General features: G+C 41.8%; 1 protein-coding gene across 1 annotated transcript; it reads right to left on the bottom strand.

Annotated features, from left to right (window-relative positions):
- Nucleotides 1–253: 253 nt before the first annotated feature.
- On the bottom strand, nucleotides 254–14358 carry LOC124692263 (apoptosis inhibitor 5-like protein API5). The gene is made up of 16 exons (XM_047225589.1): nucleotides 14183–14358; nucleotides 13940–14104; nucleotides 12877–12973; nucleotides 12735–12800; nucleotides 10126–10205; nucleotides 9972–10046; nucleotides 9736–9885; nucleotides 4956–5021; nucleotides 4798–4863; nucleotides 4364–4474; nucleotides 4024–4110; nucleotides 3831–3937; nucleotides 2921–3035; nucleotides 2630–2695; nucleotides 884–978; nucleotides 254–800 (listed from the first exon to the last, which is right to left on the bottom strand). Exons 1-16 carry the CDS (start codon nucleotides 14267–14269, stop codon nucleotides 602–604), a joined length of 1632 nt encoding a protein of 543 aa, XP_047081545.1. The 5' UTR covers nucleotides 14270–14358; the 3' UTR covers nucleotides 254–601.
- Nucleotides 14359–23247: the final 8889 nt, after the last annotated feature.

A 23247-nucleotide genomic window follows, 5' to 3' on the forward strand; every position in this document is an offset into this window, starting at 1 on the left:
GGGCTTGTATCTCTAGCTGGTGCCCCCAGTTTTTTCTTTTTTCTTCTTTTTCTTTGTTGCATGCTACGTTGTACTCCGGGCCGGTTGATGGCTTTGTTAATTCAAAGCTAGGCTCGTATGTGGCTGACAGTAGTCAAGCAAGAAACGTGGCTACGGCAGGTGGAAGAATGAATACTGAGTTTTTTTGTGGGTATACACTTCCTACCCTAATAGATACACGTCAGATTCAAAGGACAAGTGTAAAGAATGTGAATAAAAGAAAAGGCGATGCACCTCTACAATCCCAAATAAATTATCAAATAAATACCAACAGAATCTAGAACTAAATATTCTGTTCAGACCACCAAACAACGAATAATCCGCCAGCGACCAAACGGACTGAGCTAAATAGACCAACAGCTAGGATGTGCAGGCAGTAAAGCATCCTCTCTGAATGAGCTTTTGAGCACTCCTGGTGCATTCGTCAGTCACGCACCTTGCTGGATACAGAAAAGCTAGCACCAGTGAAGCGAGAAAAACCCAAATGAACACGTCTCCTGCATTACTCTCGAATGGAGGCAGAAAGCTGATCTCTTGTCCCTTGGAACTTATACGAGTGATCTCAGCGGTAGCCCCACCCTCTTCCTCGCCCTCCTCGCCCTCCTCTGCCCCGGCCTCTTCCACTGCTTCTACCACCACCACCACCACGGGATAATGCTTCAAAAGCCCTGTTCACAAGCTGATTAGGCATCCCTCCCCCTCCTCGCCCCTTCTTGCTTACAGGGGCAATCCCATTATAAGCAGGTTGGGTCCTCTTCACTCTGAAACATCAACAAATTAGAATTGACTAAAATGAAATACAAATGAATGTGAATAAAATGGAACTTTCGGTGGTGGAACAAACCCTGCTGTTGTAGCTGCTGGTTTCTTTGGCAGTTCCATCCACGAGAGAGTAATTTTCTTATCACCGATGAATAAAGGAGATTTCGGATGCAACGGCTGAAACAAACAATTGTCACTTATAGTTGAGACCTTCAGCTAATAATATGGCGCACTAGTTTCTTCTGAAGCGCATAGACAAAGCATCAACAGTATGCAAGAGCAATATGGCCCATGACTTCATAGGAAAGACTAACAAGCTAGTTACAGTTGTATGATAGCTTTTTACACTTCAAACGCAGAGCTAGCTAGCATGGCTGATAGTTTGAAGCTTGAAGAAGCTACTATGCTAACCTGAGCTTATTTAGGCTCTGACAAATGGATAAAGGATTTTATGTCCAAGGGATTTAGACAAAAATAAGGATATGCTTGTGCATTTTAATACAAAATTGCATAGTGTGACGCCGTTGTTTGGCTGTCATCGTCTCTTCAATCTTCACTCTTGAGGAACAATCCTGTTGAGTATACGGTGCCACATTAAACTAATACCATTTGTCTGTTTAATCTGGGGGGCTTTTCACCAAATGCTATTTGTTCTGAATGAAGTTAAACATGCTAATGTTTATAACCTACACCTTAGATTTTAGCCTTGACTTAGTAACACTAGCTGAATGCACGTGCGCTGCTACGAATTGATCGAACAATTGTTATATTTCTAGCAACCCATGGCAAATATCGGCATATTTCTCCGATCTCCTTTTGTCTAGTGTTTTCTCTAGTTATATTTGGCAACCATAATACGCCTAGCTTTCGAACAGTCATTTCTGTGAGAGTGTTTCTGGTGTGCATGCATATGCTTGTTGAAGTGAAAGATCATAGATTTTGCCGTCGTTGTAGGATGTCAATTGCTTCTCAAAGCTAGTTGTCATTGCATATATATATTCAGAATGGTGATATGCCAACTGATTTGCAACTGTCGTCAACCACTCGACCTACAAATATTTTTCAGATAACTATTTAATGATTTCTTTTTAACATCTAATAATAACTCTTTTTCTGTTTAAGATCTAATAATAACTCATAGAAGTGTAGCTCAACGCCTCAAAGTGCTATGCACTATGGATGAGTATCAACCTTGTACTCGCCGAGAGACACACACGCTTAGCTAACTAGGAAACGAGCACATCAATCTAAAACGTGTGTGCTCCCTGAAACGCAACTGCAGGTTAATCAATTAGAGGGCATCTGCTAGATTTACCGATTAGAGAACAGATCCCTGAAAGCAATCTGAAGGTAGAGACACATATGTGTGAAGCAAGTTATCTCCGGCTGCTGGACGATCGATCGTATAATTGCCGGGATATCGGGGAGCAAGAACAGAAAAGCAGCCGTCGGCTGCCGAAGTCTCCCCTCCGCATCTCCCCTTCCCTGCTCCACCTTCCTGCACGCCACTCCTGCTCCTCCCCTCACTCTCCCCAGCCAACTGTCGTCCTCCCCTCTCCATCCCTGTACCCAGCAGCACTACTGCTTCTCCTCCCTTTATTAGTAGAGATTTCCTACTACATTAAAGTTGTATCTACTACACCATGACAAGTCAATAAGAACATCGCAGCTAATTTACTGTGGACATGGGCCAGCCAGGCCAGCAAATGGCATGTCTGGCAGGCCACCAGCAACAGCAAGCAGAGTTTGTGATGCACGATAACCAGGAACTAGCTCATAAGAATAAAATTAATGCAAAAGTTCTGCGTGCATACAACAAATGGATCACCTGTGACATTGCCAATATGTTATTATAGGACCGCATTGTCATTGTCGATTTCTGCTGGTCCGTTTTCTGCAGAAAGCAATCACATCAGAATCAATTGGCAGAACTGTTACGCAACAGTGATCAATCTGTTTGCCACAAAAATGCCTAGGACCAATCTTGCAGATTATGATTGTAGAAGGTTCCCAAAGAAATACTATGATGCAGTAATGATGGTAGTTCAACATGGCATCAACTAGAGAACAATTCAATGCAACTGAACCGGTAAACTCAAGCATCTAAGCTAAAACTCACAATTTTAGATTTCTCTTCTGCCGTCTTTGCTGATGATATTGCCTTGTTGAAATCTGCCATTCCCTGGGTTAGTCTCTTTGAGGCTGCTCGAACCGTCTCTTCTGTCCCAGTTAACCTGTGTGTTTGTAACAATCAGGAACACGCCAACATAATGGAAATCATGTTGCATTAAAGAGATTTCATATGTGCCTGAAATGTATTTTCACATGCTCCATCCAATGGGAACAAATTTGTGCAAGTTAACAATGGCAAACATAAGCGGGATGAAAAAGGCAACTAAGAAATGGCAGAAATATATGCTGGGTTGCTAAAAGATTCTAATGTTTGCGTCCCAAAAGCCTAATAGGAAATTTGGCATCAAACACCCATTTCCAATTTTTGAGCTGAAAACTGTAGGGGAGGCATACCCACTTTTCCATCATTTGGAGTTCTAATTCTTTCTTACATTCACACACATAGTGATGTCTAAAGCATGTGACTGATCCACCCTTAGGATTATACTCACGATGACAGACTCCCTCAACTTAATTACCTAATAGTGGATGTCTCTTACAAGGAATCAAAATAAGATAAAGCATTCCAAGTACTCGAAATTATTCAGGTTTAAATTGGACTGCAACAGAACCATAGCGGAACTTCCAACTTGAAGAATTCTACTATCATAGCATATTCTTAGAGTTGAATAGCAAGGAAGTGGCCAGTGCTGCAAATCAGAGGCGAAGACAAACAATTTAATCAAGTTGACTTTAGAATAGAAGAATGACATGTGAGGAGATGGTGACACATGAAAATAAAGCATGTGAATGTGATGGAACTTATTAGTAGACACTTAGCTTAAGGTCAGGTTTTTGAAGTATACACACATGAACAAAATACAACATCGATTGATTATTGCAACATACTGCATTACCTCTCGGTAAAATCTTTGTAATGTTCTGAGAAATCCTCTCCAAGTCTATCTGATGGCTGTCCAGTAACAATCTTGTAACCACAGAGACTGTTTGTACTGTTTGGAGTCTATATTGCACATTAGATCAACACAAGGTCATCCACAAAGAAATTACATGGTTCATAGTACATATGGAATATGTTGGTTATCTAACCTTATGGGCCAAATGGTGAAAAGTGTATAGCAAGCACTCAACATAATTGTGATTAATATCATCTACCTTCTTCCCAGGCATATACTTCTGCAAAACAACAATTGCAAGATCAACTTGGATATTTTAATTCTATATACTCCCTCCATCCATAAAAGGATGTCTCAACTTTGTCAAAATTTGCATGTATTAGGTACATGCAAATTTTGACAAAGTTGAGACATCCTTTTATGGACAGAGGTAGTACATTGTAACTGAGAGAGTGTTTTATTCACATCTTCCATTAGACAAAAAACATGCAAAATGGGATAAGAAACACATCAGACACAAGAAGTGCATAAACCTTGAGCAACTGAACAACGGATGGAAGCAGCTGGCGTGAGTCTTGTGCCACGGCAAATGGCGAGCTAGCAGAAATTGTCTTGAGTAAATCCAGTTTCCTCTCCTCCGGGATCTGACAAAAAAATGAACACTTAATGCTGAAACAGGCAAGACTACAGGTTGTTTCAAAAGAACACTCCAGATGTGCAGGTGATAGAAGGAGATCTTGTTTGGAGAATGTCATGCTTTGGTAACAAAAGAACAACCCAATTTCATAACTTGAACCTTGAAAAGCATTGTAAATTCTTCTGTTGACAATTTCCCAGTGCCCTTGTTAAGAGACTAAGCATGAGGGCATCAAACGAAGCAGTTGAAACCAATACTATGTCAACGAAACAACAAGTGTTGCATCCATTTCTCCATGAAGCAAAGGACGCAAGGTACAAGATGAAGTACCTTATCGAAAACTGGAACGATTTGCTTAGCAAAGTAGTTAAGAAACTTGCTGCTTGATGCACCTCTCTGCAGATCAGGCAGACAGAAAGAAAAGAACAGCAAAAGATGATTTTTATGTTCACTAATAATAACATGTGACTTTGTAAAACTGGACATACCGTGAAGATAGGAAGAGCCATATACATGCATGAGGTCCACCTCTCTATATGATCGATATCAGAAACCTGAAAGAACAAAAAGACTAAGCAAAATCCACAACCTCAAATGAAGGTAGTACTTCAGAAATGAACCTCAAACACAAGAAACTGCAACTACTAAACAAAGGTGTGAGATTGTGGAGCATTGATATGCTCATATGCACCCTTTCTTACTGATCCCTAACCCAAACAATGAGATGCACAAAGCAAGACCATCTACAACAAGTATAATTTTTATTTTAACATAACAAATCATGTGTTTCAACACACACAAAATGACTTACAACTGACAAATATCAATTAACTAGCACAATGCACATGTGTTGCTACGAAGGCACCAAAAAGCAAGAAGTTTGGTTACTGGCTTGGGAGATTGTCAAAAGATATTTGTGTCCTAAGACTGCTGCGTGGCTCCGGCAATAAAGATAGTGAAGAGACGAGGAGAGAGTTACAGCCTTGCAGGCGGCAAGGCAGCAAGGGGCATTGCAAGATTTAAAGCTGCATCTCGAATTTTGAAACTCAGGGAGATGGGGGACTAGGGTAGAGACAAGCGAGGATACCAATCATGTAGGATAGTGGATACCAAGGTCTTTGTTGCGATCAAACTAGTATTCTTTTGCTCCTTTATGACATGATACAAAACTAGGGACAACGGAGATGAAGGTGAAGGTGAAGATGATGACAGGGGCAATGGAGATTATGATGATGATCTTTGCTACTAAGACAAGTGAAGAATGATGGAATTTGGCTCTGGCGTGGCTTCTTTTTGGACAGAGATTTGAGGCTGGTGTGGCTTCTTTTTGGACATAGGCACATAGCGATTTGGGGCTGGTGTGGCTTCTTTTTGGACATTTGGTTTGGGGCTGGTGTGCCTTGTTTTGGACACATGATTTAGGGTAGACTTGGGCTGGTTATTAAGAGTTAAGAACTTGGTAGTTCGCAGTTTATTGTAATGAACTAGTGCTTAATTTCTGTTGTTATACTTGTTGCTGTGATGGTATTTATATGTAGAACTGCTGCTGTTTTACTTATTAAATCATGTGAATCAGCTTCAAAGGAATATGGATCATCGAGGAGAAGAACTTGGACAGATGCACACAAGAAGTAAGTTACTCTTTATTTCAAGTAAAATTTACAAGTTTGCTGTTACAAATGATGCTCTTGCTTGATATTATTACATCACTTACATGTATACTAGATGATTGTCACTATCGCGATACAGATCCTAGTATCTTACCGAGCGTATCGAATGTGTATCCTAGTCAGGTGGTACCGTTGTCAGAATGCACCATGCCTTGAATCGGTAGTATCCCGATACTTCTACGAGAGGTGATACCACACATCAGTTAAAACTAATCAAAGAATTAGTTAACATGCTGACATCAGCAAGCCTTATAAGCATGTAATCGCTTCATTGGTTTCCTGTTATGGACTAAACATAATATTTGTCGCCTCTGCATCCCTCATGTGGTGCTGGAATGCACGCTCCAATTCTAGAATATGATATACCATTCCATTACAAGAACAATATGACATGGCACTATGTTTTTTCGGAAATATATGCTAGGTACTTCGGGAGTAACTATTTTATTTAACACATAAATCAATTATATTTATAAAAAAAAAAATCTCATAGTATCGTGATACTACAATACGATCCTACGATATGATGCTGTTGACAGAAAAACGATACTGCCTAGTATCTCGATACTGAAAACCTAATACTACACCTGCAATCAGCAAAGAAAGGCATGCACGAGGTCAGGGAGGAAAATTACAAGGTAAACCAACTACTTGCCTTCCTAATTCTACCTCTAAATCATATTCTAAGCCATGGCGACTTGGAGCGACTAATCAAGTTGAGTCAATGACTCAAGTCAGCAAGTCACTAGCCGCAGCGCTGGCGACTTTGACTCGACTTGGTGACTCAAAAATCATGTAGGATACCAAGGTATTTGTTGCGATCGAACTAGTATTTTTTGCTCCTTCATGATATGATACAAAACTAGGGGCAACGGGGAAAAAACGGTGTGAAGCGTACACTTAGGTGGAAAACTAAGCGCATCGGTGACCAAACGCTTAGCTTTGGGCCTAAGCGGCCCATTAAGCGAGGAGCAGAGAAAAAAGCAGGCACACAACCTCTGTCCTCTCGAGTCGTGACCTGACCTGAATCAGAGAGGCGGCGCCCTCCATTGCAGCTCCCCACCACCGCCACTGACCTCCCTCCCGCCGCTGGTGAAGCCCCTCCCGCGCCGCCCTCCACCTCTTCCCTCTAGGCAGCAGTGACTTCGGCCTCTTCCTCCAGGTAGCAAACTCGTCCGCCTCTCCTCGCCCAGATCGAGGTCAACCCCTTCCTCCAGCAGCTGACTCATTCCCCCCATCCCCTCTCCATACAGATCAAGGTCGATCTACTCTGCTACTGGCCTACTGGGGGGCGAGAGAGGATATGTGAGGGCAAGTGAGAGAGGCAGCCTACGTGCGTTCATGACACTAGGTTTTCAATTTCGTTTTCTTGATGGGCCTCTTGTTGGGCTAGAAATAACAAAGAATTAAGTGAGGGATTTCACTATTTCTTGCATATATATGCCTAGTTTGTCTTCATTGTTTCCAGTCTGTAGGATTCTGTACGGAACGCTTAAGCAGCGCTTACAGCTTTCCGCTTTTTTGAACCTTGACTAGGGGAGTTCGTTGAGTGAAGGAAGCTGAAACCTAGGACATGGTTTTGACTTGGAATCTCAATCTGCATTTGTTTATTTGTGGTTCTGTTCCTCTTAGAAGAATGTGGTCCCACATGCTGCATTGGTTTATTTGTGTCATTTGCAAGTTGATCCCACGTGCGAGCAAGAAAGCTTTTGTTTATTTAAGCGTTTTATGAGGTTGTTGATCCCACATGAGAGTAGAAGTGCATTTGCTTATTTTTGACTTTTGCAAGCTTGCTGGCCCCACAAGTGTGAGTAGAAGTGGAGTAACAGGAGCGAACTCACCACCAACTCTAAGTAGGAAAGAGATGCAGATGGATATCGCATGAAGTGCGTGACATGGAATTCCATTAGGGCTCCGATGGTTCATAGGATAGGAAAAGCATAGGAATAGGAAAGACATAGGATTGAGATGTCATGCCTACTTGAATCCTATGGGAAGATCAAGTGATTTTGATTGTACCAAAGGAATTTCCCATGAAGTATGAGCTAATGTTTTCTTCCTATAGGATTTGCACTACAAGATTCCTATAGGATTAGTTCCTATGGGATATGTTCCTATGAATCAATCAGCTCATGTAGGAAATTTTCCATAGGATCCAAATCCTACACACTTCCTACAAAAATCCTATGAATCAAAGGAGCCCTTAGTCTTCAGAAAGGCTACACACTGTTCAGGAAAAGAGTGATATCAGCTTGGGAATTCAGCAAGCCCACGCACATGTCAAGCCATAAATTAGCATAGCTTAAGCCTATATCAAGTAATTCAGATGTAAATCAAGCCATTAGCTCACCAAGACTTGCATACAGAAAGCGACACAAGAAAGTGGTGCTTAGTTCATATTCTCAAAATAACCACTTAGCATTAAAGTAAACGGTGCACTTATTATGTGTAAAGATAATTTGCAGTTCTGCACTACCTCAAAACTGGAACATTGATCACCTTCCAGTTTCCACCAATTATGTGCCACAACTACAAGTTTTGCCAAACTAGTTGTTCATAAATGTCTCTTTAAGAGACTCGATCTGCTAAGAAATTCTAGAGTTATGCAAGACGGAAAAACCTGCGGTGTTTGGGCAACATATTATGTTACATCAACCGTTAAACTGCTTTTCTCTCGGATCAGCTCATGACAAACCAATACAATACATTTACACCTGAATGACCTTGTTTGAACACCTCCCCATGTATGCCTTTTCATCCCCTCATCCACCGCTCTAAGCATGTCATCTTATGTAACTTAATAACCTCCACACTACGAAACACCAATATGTGCTGAAGATTATGTAACTTTGTAACTATGTACCGGATACCGTATCCGATGCGGCTTCATCTACAATATGACCCAATGTGTACTCCCGAGTATCAGCGATTAAACCATGAAAAGGAACAGCTTTTATTTCCCAATACGTCTCTGCTATTTCATTGGTACGATCCCGATACGGCCCAGCCCATGTAATGATGCATATATAACAACCCTAGCTTCCCGATATGACCCAGCTCATGTAAGGAGGCAATGTAATCTGCTGTTCCTAGCAATGACATGCTTATATTTTTAAGATAGTCAGATGTATCAGCGTTTTTCAAAAATATCGTATCCCGTATCCAAATTGCCCCGATACCGCATCGGTGCCGCCTAGCCTCCACCAATGGCCACCAAGGCACTACCCAATGCTACAGAAGTTCCACTAAATGGATACATTTGGCATGCATGTTACACTTTCTTTTATTGATGAATGTGCACTCAACACAACTTTACTTGATGGTTAGAAAAAAAATCACCTTATCCCAAGGTATAATGCTGCAGGTTACCTCCAATAAGCCATACCATTTGTACTTCAATTTTTTATCTAGCCTAGATCAAAGGTTCACAAGTACAAAGAAGTTTGTAGGTAAACAAAATGCAGATGTTGAATAAAGGCTGGGTCTGAACAAAGCCAATTCCCAAATGTTTTTCAGTGACTGAGACAGAAACTTTCTGGTATTTTAATGTGGACGTATAACAAATTTTACTCCAATACTGTTGAAATAGCATACTTACATCGAATTGTGCATCAAGATCAGCTTGTGCTTGAATGATTTCAATTAGTTCTTGAAATGATTCTCGAGGAGCCGAATCTCCAAATATGCTCAAACTCCGCAGGAAATCCATGAAAAGTTTAAATTCCACACCAGTAACATCTTGTACACTCTGAATGTTAGCTTTTTTGTTAAAGCATGCCACAGAAAAAATGATGGGAACTAAATGACTAAAGACAAGAAAACAGCAGTACATACTTTCTTTATTAAATCTGTTATATATCTTTCCATTTCTGCTTGAGGTTTTAGTAGCTCTGTTTTGACAGGAAAAACCTGAAAAAATAACTCTTAGCACTAAGGAAATGACGTTGATAACCCAGAGATCATGCAGTCTATGTATGTAATCACTTACCTTGTCTCGGAGGAAACAAATTATCTTTTCACGGATCTCTGATCCTGACTCCACATGCTTAAACAAAGGCTGCAAGGAATCTGGACCCAAGAAGGTAAAAGCAACAATAAGCACTTGATGAAGGTAGCAGCATATATGTTAATCTTTAACCTCTACATTCCAATTTACATGATGTTACTCTTTGAATGAAGAACTAAGGAATGTGGTCAAAAGACAAAAGCCCCCGTAGTAGGGCAGAGGAATCTTGTTGGAAACTCTAAAGAATGATGGCAAAAATGAGCCTTGGGGCACCAGTTCAAGAATCATTTTGGAATATTAATTCTATAGTTTAACTCTCTGAGTACCATCCACAGGTTACTCTTAGGACGTGTTTGGTTCATTGATTTGTAACGTAACCCGATAGCGGCGTAAACAAGTTCCGTTAAATCTTGTTTGTTTCTGTTGATCCGTAACCTCATAACATGTTATCGGATACCGATACAGCAGAGCACTTTCGCCGCTACCGCTGTTGTTGCCGTACGTCGCCGTCGCAAGCCTGCTCTCCAGCGTCGCAAGATGTCCACCCTTGCGTGCCGTCCGTTGTAGTTGCGGCCACCACCCACCTGCTGTAATGGCGACCGCCTCTGCAGTCCCGGCTGCCGCCCGCCTGCGGTAGTCCCCGCCGCCGCTGTAGTCTCCATCACCACCTGCCTGCGGTAGTCGTCACAGCCGACCTGCTATAGTCACCGCCGCCGCCCGCCTGCAAGCCACCGTTGGCCGTTGCGCAGCGGTTCGTGTGTCTGTCCCTGCTCGCTACCTGGACATGTCAACTGCAGCCAATAGCTGCTACTCCCGTGCATGTGTTACCGGAGTATTTATCAAACAGAATTCAGATTTTGCCCATTCCGTTTATATTACCAGTGTAAATCAATTACGTTTACGTTCCCGTTACCATTCTTCAAACAAACACGTCCTTAGTATAATTACTGATGGGAGCATGTGGCTGGTTCACCCCAAAAAAATTGAACATGTGTATTCATCTTTGTGTTCTTTCAAAGAACATAAGAATGTGGTATAGTTCAGTGTTTAATAGCTCCATTGCTTTTTCAATAGAAGTTAAGCAGAATTTTAACTAGAATGGTAGCACCAGCAATGAAGGTGAAAGACCAAAAGAGGTACATGGTGTAAATTTCAGCCTATTGGAGCGAATATCAGCAAAAATTAGATTACAAGCTTTTTGTTAGAACAAAGAGATTACAAGTTGGTGTTACTCATTATCAAAACTAGAAGAATACCCTGAGCGCTGCGGCGGAATCTCTTTAAGAACTTTGCGGTGTAAAAGAAAGGGTACAAGACACATGAAATATGATTTTGTCTAAAAAAAATATGCAAGATTCAATTGGACACAATAGTCGAGAGATTTAATTTAATTGACGTGAAATTGCTGTGTATTTGACGACTAAAAAATGGTGACGCGGACAATTGTATGGCTGAAAAAAAGATGGCGTGGATAGGTTGCATGTAACTATATATACTAATTAATGAATCGAGATGACATGTACAATTGGTTGGCTAAACTAATGGGCAATGTGGATAGCTTGCATGTTAAGATAGACTATCATAATTCATAAATGAATTTTAGTGGTGTTTCGCTTTATATAAGAAATAGATAGATAGATAATACAGCTCACAGGTTGGCAAAACATTAACACTCTTACACGCTATTAATAGTTCAACATTTATTGAACATGTCAAACCTTAAGAGCCAAAATAAAGACCAAAAATCTTCTTAAAGTGTCCAAGTGTTTCTAAACGGAAAACACATGACAAGTGCTATTCAGAGAATATGTAAACTGTAGCATGTAGGGTTTTCCTAATGCGTAAAGAACGCTTTCCTGAAATGTCAAAATGCATATTAAGTTAACTTTCAGATTCAGATGGCATGCTAAACCAGAAGGGGAGCAAAGATTACAAGTGGCTCAAAAATCCGTAATATGCCATTTCTCAAGAAATGCTACAATTGAGTACTGCAAATAGTTCAGCTGCTTTAGACAAAAAAAATAGAAGTGATCCAGCAGCGTACAAAATGGTCCGTCCGCCTCTAATTCTTGTGTACATGTATAGCTGTCCAAGGCTCAGCACTGCCTTGAACTCAAAACACTCAATCTAGAACAAGAAAATATCTAGATCTCAAAGTTATGAAAGCGGATTCTCTCATGTGTCATACACCTATATCTCTTGAGATATAAGTAACGGTCGAGAGAAAAATGTAGAAGTACATATGCACAGCAATGTATAGAGCACCACTTACTTAACAAACATAACATGATAGGTCGGTTTTTTAGTCCATTAAATTGTCACTTGTATTAATCAGGTGCAGTAAATATCATTGTTAGTTAAGAATCAAGAAATTCATCAAAATACGTTTATCTCGAGGCTTGACAGCAATTCACACAACTTCTTTTAGTTTTAGCACAACGATAACATAAATTTGATGCTGTGCAAGTCCACATACCCAAAGAAAATGATGGCAGAAAATCAAGACATGTCCAGTAGTTAGGCAACAGGGCGCATATCCCAAAGTACACTGAAAGTGGTAAACAACCAAAAAAAGAAGATTGGAATCTTACTTTTAACATCTTGACGTATAAGGGACATGAGTGCTTTATGAACAGCATCACGCTCCACATTTTCCTCTGAGATGCAACTAAAAATGAGAAGCATAGCCACATTTGAAATTTCAGCTGAGTAAGGATAGGAAAGAAGGTATACCACATGCAAGGAGCTGACCAAGAATATCTGCAATTTTTGAAACAAACTCTGCATCTTTGCCGAGAAGCGGAAACCCACGAATAGCTTGTATTCTGATCTGTAAGCACATTACGTGGATAAGTCTGGTGAATAAACTCACTGTTCCAAAATGATCTGTAAGCACATTATGTGGATAAGATAAGACATTTTGTATCTTTCACGCATTTATTTTAAAAAAAACGTTGGGTATCGTAAAAACTGCTAAAATCTTGAACTAACATCGCCTGAAGTAATCAGGTACAGCCATTAACAAATAACTGGCATAGGGCTGCGGAGACATTACAGAGCACACTCACATTTATCTATAATGGAAAACATTCCTTGCATGATCACTTCAATGAAAAGCAATTAGAAAGCGGAATTGATAGAAAAATTCACTGTGCCATGTAATGATCTAGCGCTAACATTCACTGTCTCGCATTTCCCTAATTACAGTTTTTTAAGGTGCATGTATTGTTTCAATCCAATTGTAGCTATTTGCAAGACAAGAATCAAAGCAATGCTTGTATTTAACAGATCAGCTATACTAGTTAAGGATCAAGAGTGGAATTGATAGAAAAAATCACTGTGCCATGTAATGATCTAGCACTAACATTCACTGTCTCGCATTTCCCTAATTACAGTTTTTTAAGGTGCATGTATTGTTTCAATCCAATTGTAGCTATTTGCAAGACAAGAATCAAAGCAATGCTTGTATTCAACAGATCAGCTCTACTACAAAAAAAAAGTGTCTCCTAGAAACAGAATCAGCAGCAAAAACCCTTAAGAGCAAGCAGAGGGGGCAGGAAAGTTTACAGGAATCAATACCTGCCACAGACCAAGCTAAACCCCAAACAAGCTTTCACACGTAAATGTTTAGATTTTGGCAAGTCCACTCTATCAAAGACCAACTTAACACAAAAAGGAAAAGGTCTCAAATGCTAGTGTTGAGCGTTTTTTGACCGATGTTTCCAACAACGCCGAGCTACTTAGTTAGGAAACGATTAGAATCAACTAAGACGATATTAGCAGAGAGAACACGAACCGCGAGCTCTTCCATCTCGACGAGATCGAACATTGCCTCCATGGCGAAGGTGCCGAGGGCCGGGAAGCTCCCGAAGTAACGAGGTATGAGCTGGGCAGCTAGCTGCTTCGCCTTAACGTTCTGCCCCTTCACCGACGCTATGATCGCCTCGTAGTCCGCTGCGTGCTGCAAGGCCCCACACAAAAAAACCCATCAAAACCCTAGACCGAGGGAATGGGGCGGTGGAGAAGGAGAGAAGCGCACCTGAGACTTGTCCTTGGCTGAAGAGAGGCGGTCGCCGAGCTCGTAGAGCCGCTCGACCTCGGCCGTATCGGCGTCCGCTGTCGCCATGGGAGGGGGCGGAGGCGGATTTGGGGTTAGGGTTTCGGTCCGTAGAGGGGGCTAAGGAGGGAAGAAGAAGAAGAAGAAGAAAAGTTAGGCCCGCAGCCAAGGGATAAAAAGATGGATGGTATCTCTCGGAAAATCTCTTTTAAACATTTGGGCACCTAAAGGCCTCAATCCAGGCCACCTGAATCTGGGCCGTCCATTTCTGTCGACGTGCCGCGTTGTGAGCCGTCCAACCATCCGATCGAGCCATCTTGGCCGTCGGATGCGGTTCTGGACACTGCTCACGTGGTCCGCGCCGTCCATCCGCTAGCGTCGCCTTTGCACCATCCATTTTGTACCCGCCCAGCCACTGCCATGGAGGCCCCCTCCGTCCTAGCCATGGCGGGTTCTCTCCCCTCGTTGGCTCGGAGAGAGGGTTTCCCCTTGACTTTTCCGCCATTTCTTTTGACTCGTCCAGAACCTGAAAAGGTGAAACCCTAGCGCCACATCTCCTCTGCAGCCCCAGCTCGTGCCGCCACCCCTCTGCCTCCGCCTGGACGGTCGCCCTTCATCTCCACACCCCTTCTTAGAGGAAGAGAGAGGGGTAAAGAGAGAAGGTGGGGGAGATTGCGGAGCACGGGAGGCAGCGACCCGGATCTTCCCCTGCGCCGCCTGCTCCTGCTCCGGCCCCTCCACCCAATCTGCGCTCAGGTAGCTTCATCCGCCGGTAAGTCCCCATCCTGCGCCCTCCCTCCTCTCTCTCTCTCTCTCTCTCTCTGGAGGAGGACGTGCAGCAGCTGCATTTTGCCAGCACTTGTACCAAGACGCCCTTTGATTTTGCCAAATGGAGATGCAGATGCTACGAGAACAACAACAAGCACACAAACTTGTACTACTAGAATGTAGTCTTTAGATTTAAGTCTTGGATTGTGACTCCATTCTGTATATCTGTAACTTTTGGGCAATATGTGCATCCAGGTTTATATTCCTTATTTGAAAGTTGCTGTCAATGTCTGTGAGCTTATAAAATGCACCACAGAGTTATGGGTATGCATTCTATTATGTTTCACTCAAGGGATTTGGGATACATGATATTCAGTTAATATAGTGTTAAGAAGCAGCTAAGAATCATTTGATTACCAATGCTAATATGTTTCTATCATGTTAGTGTTTGGTGGTCATAGAATTTGGGTTTGTCAGGCGGGGATACTAGTGCGGTCAACAACAACGGTAGTAATAGCCACTCCTGCATCAATTGGGGTTAGGGACATGTGCTACCGAATTTTGTGTATGATTTCGTTTTTCATGGTAACACTTCACTCCAATTTTGAGTGTTCACAGATTGGTGTGGTTTATAAAAGGAAAAAAACATTGTCTTTCATTTTCTCAGCTAAATAATTATGGTCATTAGTTCTTTGCTTTGCTTCCTGAATTTTACTCTTCGAGCCCGTTGAACCTGCAGGTCTGTGTGTCGGTCGGGATAAAAGAACATGGGCTGCAGCAAGGATGTATCTAATCCCTGATAGAAAGTTTTTGCACTAGTAAGCATTTCTAAACCTACATGAGCTACTACTATTTTGCGATGCTTACTGTTGTGCTACTCCTATCCTTTGTTGCCCCATACAGATTTTGTGAGTAGCTTGGATTTGAGGGCTTGGTGACAGAGCATTGAAGCCACCAAAATGTCCAAGCCTGCCGGATGGGGAGTCATGGCAAGGCATTAAGCCACATGAGGTAAAACCATTCTGATGCTTATCAATTTCTCTTTTGGATAGTTAGCACATTTCATTTGATTTGTTTGCACTAAAACTGTGTGTGCTCTCTCTGCAGCAGCAGCGGTGAGACAGTGGATATCTTCATCACTGACCTCTCCAGTGGCCTGGCCACGGTATTTCCTTTTGCTAAACTAGATCTTAAATATACTGTCTTTAGCTTGCATTTTCTTGTGAATGCATTTTCTTTGTTGGATAATCTGTTTTTGTTTCATGGTTGTTAGTAGGATGATGAGGAAGTGCAGTGCGAACTATGGATTGCAAGGATTCTTCATGGAATTTTTGTCCATCTGCAAAGCATGGTTTTTGTGTGAGATCCTCTTCCTTGTGTTTATTCATGTCTTAATCTGTGTCTGTATTTTCTAGATGAATCATAAGTGGTTTAGCTCATGATTGTAGGTTAGTTTTGCTGGATGCATTGCTCACATCTTCAGTTGAGGACTCATCTTTTCTTCAAATGGAGTTCTTGGATAGTTTGATATATATTATCATTTTTACATGTTCTGCTGAAGTTGTGCCAATCAACTAAACATCGTCTTCTGTAATGTAGAGGCATGCTGAATCTAAAGTTGAAGAGATGAAGCTTACCCTAGGCCTCTCTGCTGCTGCTGAAACATACCCATATGATAGCCACTTAAACTTGAGAAATCCTCCAACACTAATCCAGAACCCATTTTGGCTGTGGACAGCGCTGGCTGCAAGGCAAGGGCATGTTCCAATGACTAGCTATGTCATAAGCTTACAGGTCTGGTTAACAATTTCTTTTCTCAATAATGCACTAGCTCTTGTTGGTCAGGTCTGTACATTTACAAAAATCGACCTTTAGTGTCTAGCCTGATATCTTCATATGTGTATTTGAAGTATTTGTAAAATATTACATGCTCTACTTTTAAGTGAATATCCAAAATGAAACTACAAGAAAGTCTGAATAGTTTTGTACAGAGTTCAGCAGGTTACAACATTACTACCGATTGTTTGTGATGAAGTTTCTCCCCTTTCTCTAAATACAAGCTGATGATACATCTTCTTTCCACCTCGTTCCTTTCTCTTCCCCGTTGAGAGTCGTAAGCGAGAAGCTTTCCTGCCCGGCCCAATCCCGGATCTGCTCTGCCGGCATAGCTGGTCGGAGCCGAGATGGGGGAGGCGCACGGTGCTCTCCTGTAAATACTAGCAGTAGGGTGTGTTCCTCAAGTAGGGAGTTTGGCGATGTTGGAGATATGCCCAAGAGGCAATAATAAAATGGTTATTATAATATATCTTTGTGTTTATGATAATGTTTACATACCATGCTATAATTGTATTAACCGAAACATTGATACATGTGTGTTATGTGAACAACAAAGAGTCCCTAGTAAGCCTCTTGTATAACTAGCTTGTTGATTAATAGATGATCATGGTTTCGTGATCATGAACATTGGATGTTATTAATAACAAGATTATGTCATTATATGAATGATGTAATGGACACACCCAATTAAGCGTAGCATAAGATCACGTCATTAAGTTATTTGCTATAAGCTTTCGATACATAGTTACCTAGTCCTTTCGACCATGAGATCATGTAAATCACTTATACCGGAAAGGTACTTTGATTACATCAAACGCCACTGCGTAAATGGGTGGTTATAAAGGTGGGATTAGGTATCCGGAAAGTATGAGTTGAGGCATATGGATCAACAGTGGGATTTGTCCATCCCGATGACGGATAGATATACTCTGGGCCCTCTCGGTGGAATGTCGTCTAATTAGCTTGCAAGCATATGAATGGTTCATAAGAGACCATATACCACGGTACGAGTAAAGAGTACTTGTCAGGAGACGAGGTTGAACGAGGTATAGAGATACCGGTGATCAAACCTCGGACAAGTAAAATATCGCGTGACAAAGGGAATTGGTATCGTATGTGAATGGTTCATTCGATCACTAAGTCATCGTTGAATATGTGGGAGCCATTATGGATCTCCAGATCCCGCTATTGGTTATTGGTCGGAGAGAAGTCTCAACCATGTCTACATAGTTCGCGAACCGTAGGGTGCCACACTTAAGGTTTGATGTCGTTTAAGTAGATATGGAATATGGAATGGAGTTTGAAGTTTTGTTCGGAGTCTCGGATGGGATCCAGGACATCACGAGGAGTTCCGGAATGGTCCGGAGAATAAGATTCATATATAGGAAGTCATATTCCAAGTTTGGAAATGATCCGGTGCATTTATGGCGGGTTCTAGAAGGTTCTAGAAAAGTCCGGAAGAAAGGCACTATGGAAGGTGGAGTCCCGGAGGGACTCCACAAGCTTGGCCGGCCAAACCCTAAGGGAGGAGTCCCAGGTGGGCTCCACCTGAGGTGGCCGGCCACCCCACCTAAGGAAAGGTGGGAGTCCCACCTTGGGTAGGACTCCCCCCTTGAGTAGGTTTCCCACCTTTGGGAAGTTTTGGTGTTGGGGTCTTATTCGAAAACTTGGACTACAACTCTTGGGGCTTCCACCTATATAATGAGGGACAAGGGGAGGGTGGCCGGCCACTCAAGCCTCCAACCTTGGCTACCCCCTTCATGGCCGGCGCCCAAGGCACCCCTCTCCCCAAACCCTAGCATCCCTCCTCCACATACAACTCCCGCATACACTTAGGCGAAGCCCTGCCGGAGTTCTCCATCGACACCGCCACCACGCCGTCGTGCTGCCGGGATTCCAAGGAGGATCTACTACTTCCGCTGCCCGCTGGAACGGGGAGAAGGACGTCGTCATCAACACCGAACGTGTGACCGAGTACGGAGGTGCTGCCCGATTGTGGCACCGTCAAGATCTTCTACGCGCTTTTGAAAGCGGCAAGTGATCGTCTACCGCAGCAACGAGAGCCTCCTCTTGTAGGCTTTGGAAATCTTCAAGGGTTAGTCTCGTTCATCCCCTCGTTGCTCCCATCTTCTAGATTGCATCTTGGCTTGGATTGCGTTCTCGCGGTAGGAAATTTTTTGTTTTCTATGCTACGTTATCCTACAGTGGTATCAGAGTCGTGTCTTTGCATAGATGGTTGCACGAGTAGAACACAATTGTTTTGTGGGCGTTGATGCTTTGTTGTCTTTAGTTCGAGTACATTGCATCTTTGTGGCATGGTGGGATGAAGCGGCTCGGGCTAACTTTACATGACCGCGTTCATGAGACTTGCTCCACGTTCGACATGCAACTTGTATTGTATAAGTGGCTTTGCGGGTGTCTGTCTCTCCCACCATAGTGAAGATTCAATTTACTCTTTCTATTGACAACATTAGTATCACCGTTGTGGTTCATGTTCGTAGGTAGATTGGATCTTACTCGAAAACCCTAAACCACGTAAAATATGCAAACCAAATTAGAGACGTCTAACTTGTTTTTGCAAGGTTTGGTGATGTGATATGGCCATGATGTGATGATGAATATGTATGAGATGATCATTATTGTATTGTGGCAACCGGCAGGAGCCTTATGGTTGTCTTTAAATTTCATGTTGAGTAGTATCTCAAAGTAGTTATAATAGTTGCTACATGAGGTGAACAATCATGAAGACGGCGCCATGGACCTTGACGCTACGCCGACGATGATGGAGATCATGCCCGTTGATGATGGAGATCATGTCCGTGCTTTGGAGATGAAGATCGAAGGCGCAAAGACTAAAGGGCCATATCATATCACATATGAATTGCATGTGATGTTAATCCTTTATGCATCTTATTTTGCTTAGAACGCGACGGTAGCATTATAAGATGATCCCTCACATTAATATCAAGATAATAAAGTGTTCTCCCCTCGTATGCACCGTTGCACGGTTCGTCGTTTCGAAGCATCTCGTGATGATCGGATGTGATAGACTCAACGTTCACATACAACGGGTGTAAGCCATGTTGCACACGCGGAATACTTGGGTTTGCTTGACGAGCCTAGCATGTACAGACATGGCCTCGGGACAACGGAAACCAAAAGGTTGAACACGAGTCATATGGATGATATGATCAACATGTTGATGTTCACCATTGAAGCTACATCATCTCACGTGATGATCGGTTTTGGTGTAGTGGATGTGGATCGTGTACCACTTAACAACTATGAGGGATGTTGTATTAAGTGGGAGTTCATTAGTAATTAGATTAAAACATGAACTAATTATCATGAACATAGTCTGAGTAGTATTTTGAATTAATTTTGTAGTATTGGCATCCGTATTCTACCATGCGCTAGTCTTGTAATTGAGATAGAAATACTGTTAAAATCTGACAAGAAACTTTACGGACTAGTACCGTATTGTTAAAGAATCAAGAAATAATTAAGTCCTATTGCAAACTTTTAGTAAACCTCACATTGTTGATTCAAAGAGCTATGGTTTCAATTAGTACCTAAAGTTATCTTGTCTCCATGAAACTTGAAGTTCAAATCTGTTTGAAAAGTAAGGAGCTGAAAATTTTGTTTTCGAAATAATCAAGGTATGAGATATATGTGATATCTAAGACCTTATTGCAAGATGATAGAATATAATTTGGTGAGACTACATAAACTCATAAGTTTTATGGGAATGTAGGAAGGTTGAAGACGCAAGGCGTCCCAATCCTCCAACTATTGGGGCACTAACGATATTCACATATCCATGAAGTGATCGTCCTTAGTATGCACCGTTGCTAAGACTCGTCGTTTCGAAGCATCACGTGATGATCGGGTGTGATAGATTCTACGTGTGCATACAACGGGTGCAAGCCAGATTTGCACATGCGAATACTGAGGTTAAACTTTACGAGCCTAGCATGTACATACTTGGTCTCGGAAAGTCGTCATGAATCGATGGATAAAATTATGAGTGAAATTGTTCATCATATTACAAAGTTACTAATAGTGAAATCTGGAACACTTGTCATATGATGATCAACTTCAAAGTAAGAACCTCAAGGTTATTGGTATTTGACCAACAAACCTAGAAGTTATTGAAGGTGAAGTGTTTTCTGAATAATGAGGAAAGCTAAAAGAGAAACTACAAAAGATATTTTGGCAGAAAGAAAAGAAAAGACTAGAAAGTCTAGCTCAGGTGTATATACATGATATACATGTTATGGTTCTATTCCTAGTTTGGTCACACAATGAAATTCTTGGGTATTAGTACCATATTGGTTGGTATGAAGTGTCATACAAAAACAACGCAATACAAGAAAATAATGGCCTAAATGACTAACAAGGAATATGATAGGAAGGCACGTCTGGAACAAAAATAAACTGTTATTATGTTCGTCGTTGGCATTCTATCTAGCCCTTAGAATTTATAATAAAGAACTTAATAATTGTTATTTTGCTCTGGTCAAATGAAAACAATGAGTTGTTCAAATTATGACATTACTCCATGTACGATGGATAAGTTATTATAAATCTTAATGGTGAAACACACATACATAATACTGATGCTAAAATGCCATAAGGCAAATGATTTGAATTCCACTTATTTGTGGAACCGCAATTTAGGTCATATTAGAAAGGAACACATGAAGGAACTCCATGCAAATGGATTTTTGGAGTCATTCGATTTTTGAATCGTTTGGCGCTTGCAAATCTTTTCTAAAGAGAATGACTGAAATACCGTTCATAGGCCAAGAGTTGAACGGGCAACTAACTTAGTGGAAAAATACATGATGATGTATGTGGTTCACTTGGCATAGGTTGTGCGGGAGATTCTTCTACTTCATGAAAACTTCCAACAATGAATTGAGTATATATATGTGGATATATTCGATAAGGAAGAAGTTTGAAACATTTGAATGGATTCAAATAAATTTCAGCATGAGGTGGAAATCATCGTAATAGAAAAGTCAAATATCTAGATAAGTATAATCTGTTAACTGTTCTCTGACCAAGAACAAAGTTTGCCATCACCAATTATGATTTCTTATGCACCTTTATTTGTGATTACCTTATACTTGTTTCAAGATTGAGTTATATGAGGAAGTTGTTTACTATAATGTCTTGTGTGAATGAATATGATGCTTCTTGTCCGTATTTTATTTATCGACTCTTCACTCCATAAACATGTGGACCTGTTTACGAGTTCGGTTTCGCTTGGGGACAAGCGAAGTCTAAGCTGGGGGGAGTTGATACGTCCAATTTGCATCACTATTTTATATCATAATTTGCTATTATTCATTGATATATTTCATATTGGGACACAATACTTATGTTATTTCATCTATTTTGCATGTTTCATGATTATTTGGAGATCGAGCACCGGAGCCAGGATTCTGCTGGAAAAAGCACCGTCGGGATGCAATATTTCGGAAGATCAACTGTGGAAGGAAGTTTTACCAAAAATCCTATTTTTCCGGATGACGAAGGAAGCCGAAGGGGGAGCCGAGTGGACCCAAGGTGGGCCCACACCATAGGGCGGCGCGGCCCATGGCTCGGCCGCGCCACCATGTGGTGTGGGGCCCCCTCGGCCTCTTTCGCCTCCTTTTCTTCGCGAAACCCTTCGTCCCGAAGACCTAAGCCACGGAGGAATCCTCACGAAGGGTTACGGCCGCCTCGCGGGGCGGAGAACACCAGAGAGAAAAGAGCTCTCCGGCGGGCAGGAATCCGCCGGGAAATTCCCTCCCGGAGGGGAAATCGACGCCATCGTCACCGCCATCGAGCTGGACATCATCTCCATCACCATCATCATCATCTCCACCATCATCACCGCCATCTCCACCGCTGGACATCGTCGCCGCTGTAGCAATTTGGGTTTGATCTTGATTGTTTGATAGGGGAAACTCTCCCGGTACTGATTTCTACTTGTTATTGATGTTATTGAGTGAAACCATTGAACCAAGGTTTATGTTCAGATTGTTATTCATCATCATATCACCTCTGATCATGTTCCATATGATGTCTCGTGAGTAGTTCATTTAGTTCTTGAGGACATGGGTGAAGTCTAAATGTTAGTAGTGAACTATGGTTGAGTAATATTCAATGTTATGATATTTAAGTTGTGGTGTTATTCTTCTAGTGGTGTCGTGTGAACGTCGACTACACGACACTTCACCATTTATGGGCCTAGGGGAATGCATCTTGTACTCGTTTTCCAATTGCGGGGTTGCCGGAGTGACGAAACCTAAACCCCCGTTGGTATATCGATGCGGGAGGGATCGCGAGGATCTCGAGTTTAAGGCTGTGGTTAGATTTATCTTAATTACTTTCTTGTAGTTGCGGATGCTTGCAAGGGGTATAATCACAAGTATGTATTAGTCCTAGGAAGG

The sequence above is a fragment of the Lolium rigidum genome, chromosome 2 (genome assembly GCF_022539505.1).
Source record: "Lolium rigidum isolate FL_2022 chromosome 2, APGP_CSIRO_Lrig_0.1, whole genome shotgun sequence".
Lineage (NCBI taxonomy): Eukaryota > Viridiplantae > Streptophyta > Magnoliopsida > Poales > Poaceae > Lolium > Lolium rigidum.

Bases quoted from the DNA above. Each gene is read 5' to 3' on its own strand.
- LOC124692263 (XM_047225589.1), bottom strand. From the start codon at position 14,269: ATGGCGACAGCGGACGCCGATACGGCCGAGGTCGAGCGGCTCTACGAG. The intron at 4,864-4,955 runs GTATGTCCAGTT...CCTGATCTGCAG, and splicing joins TGGCTCTTCCTATCTTCACG to AGAGGTGCATCAAGCAGCAA. The intron at 3,938-4,023 runs GTTAGATAACCA...TGTGCAATATAG, and splicing joins TTCACCATTTGGCCCATAAG to ACTCCAAACAGTACAAACAG.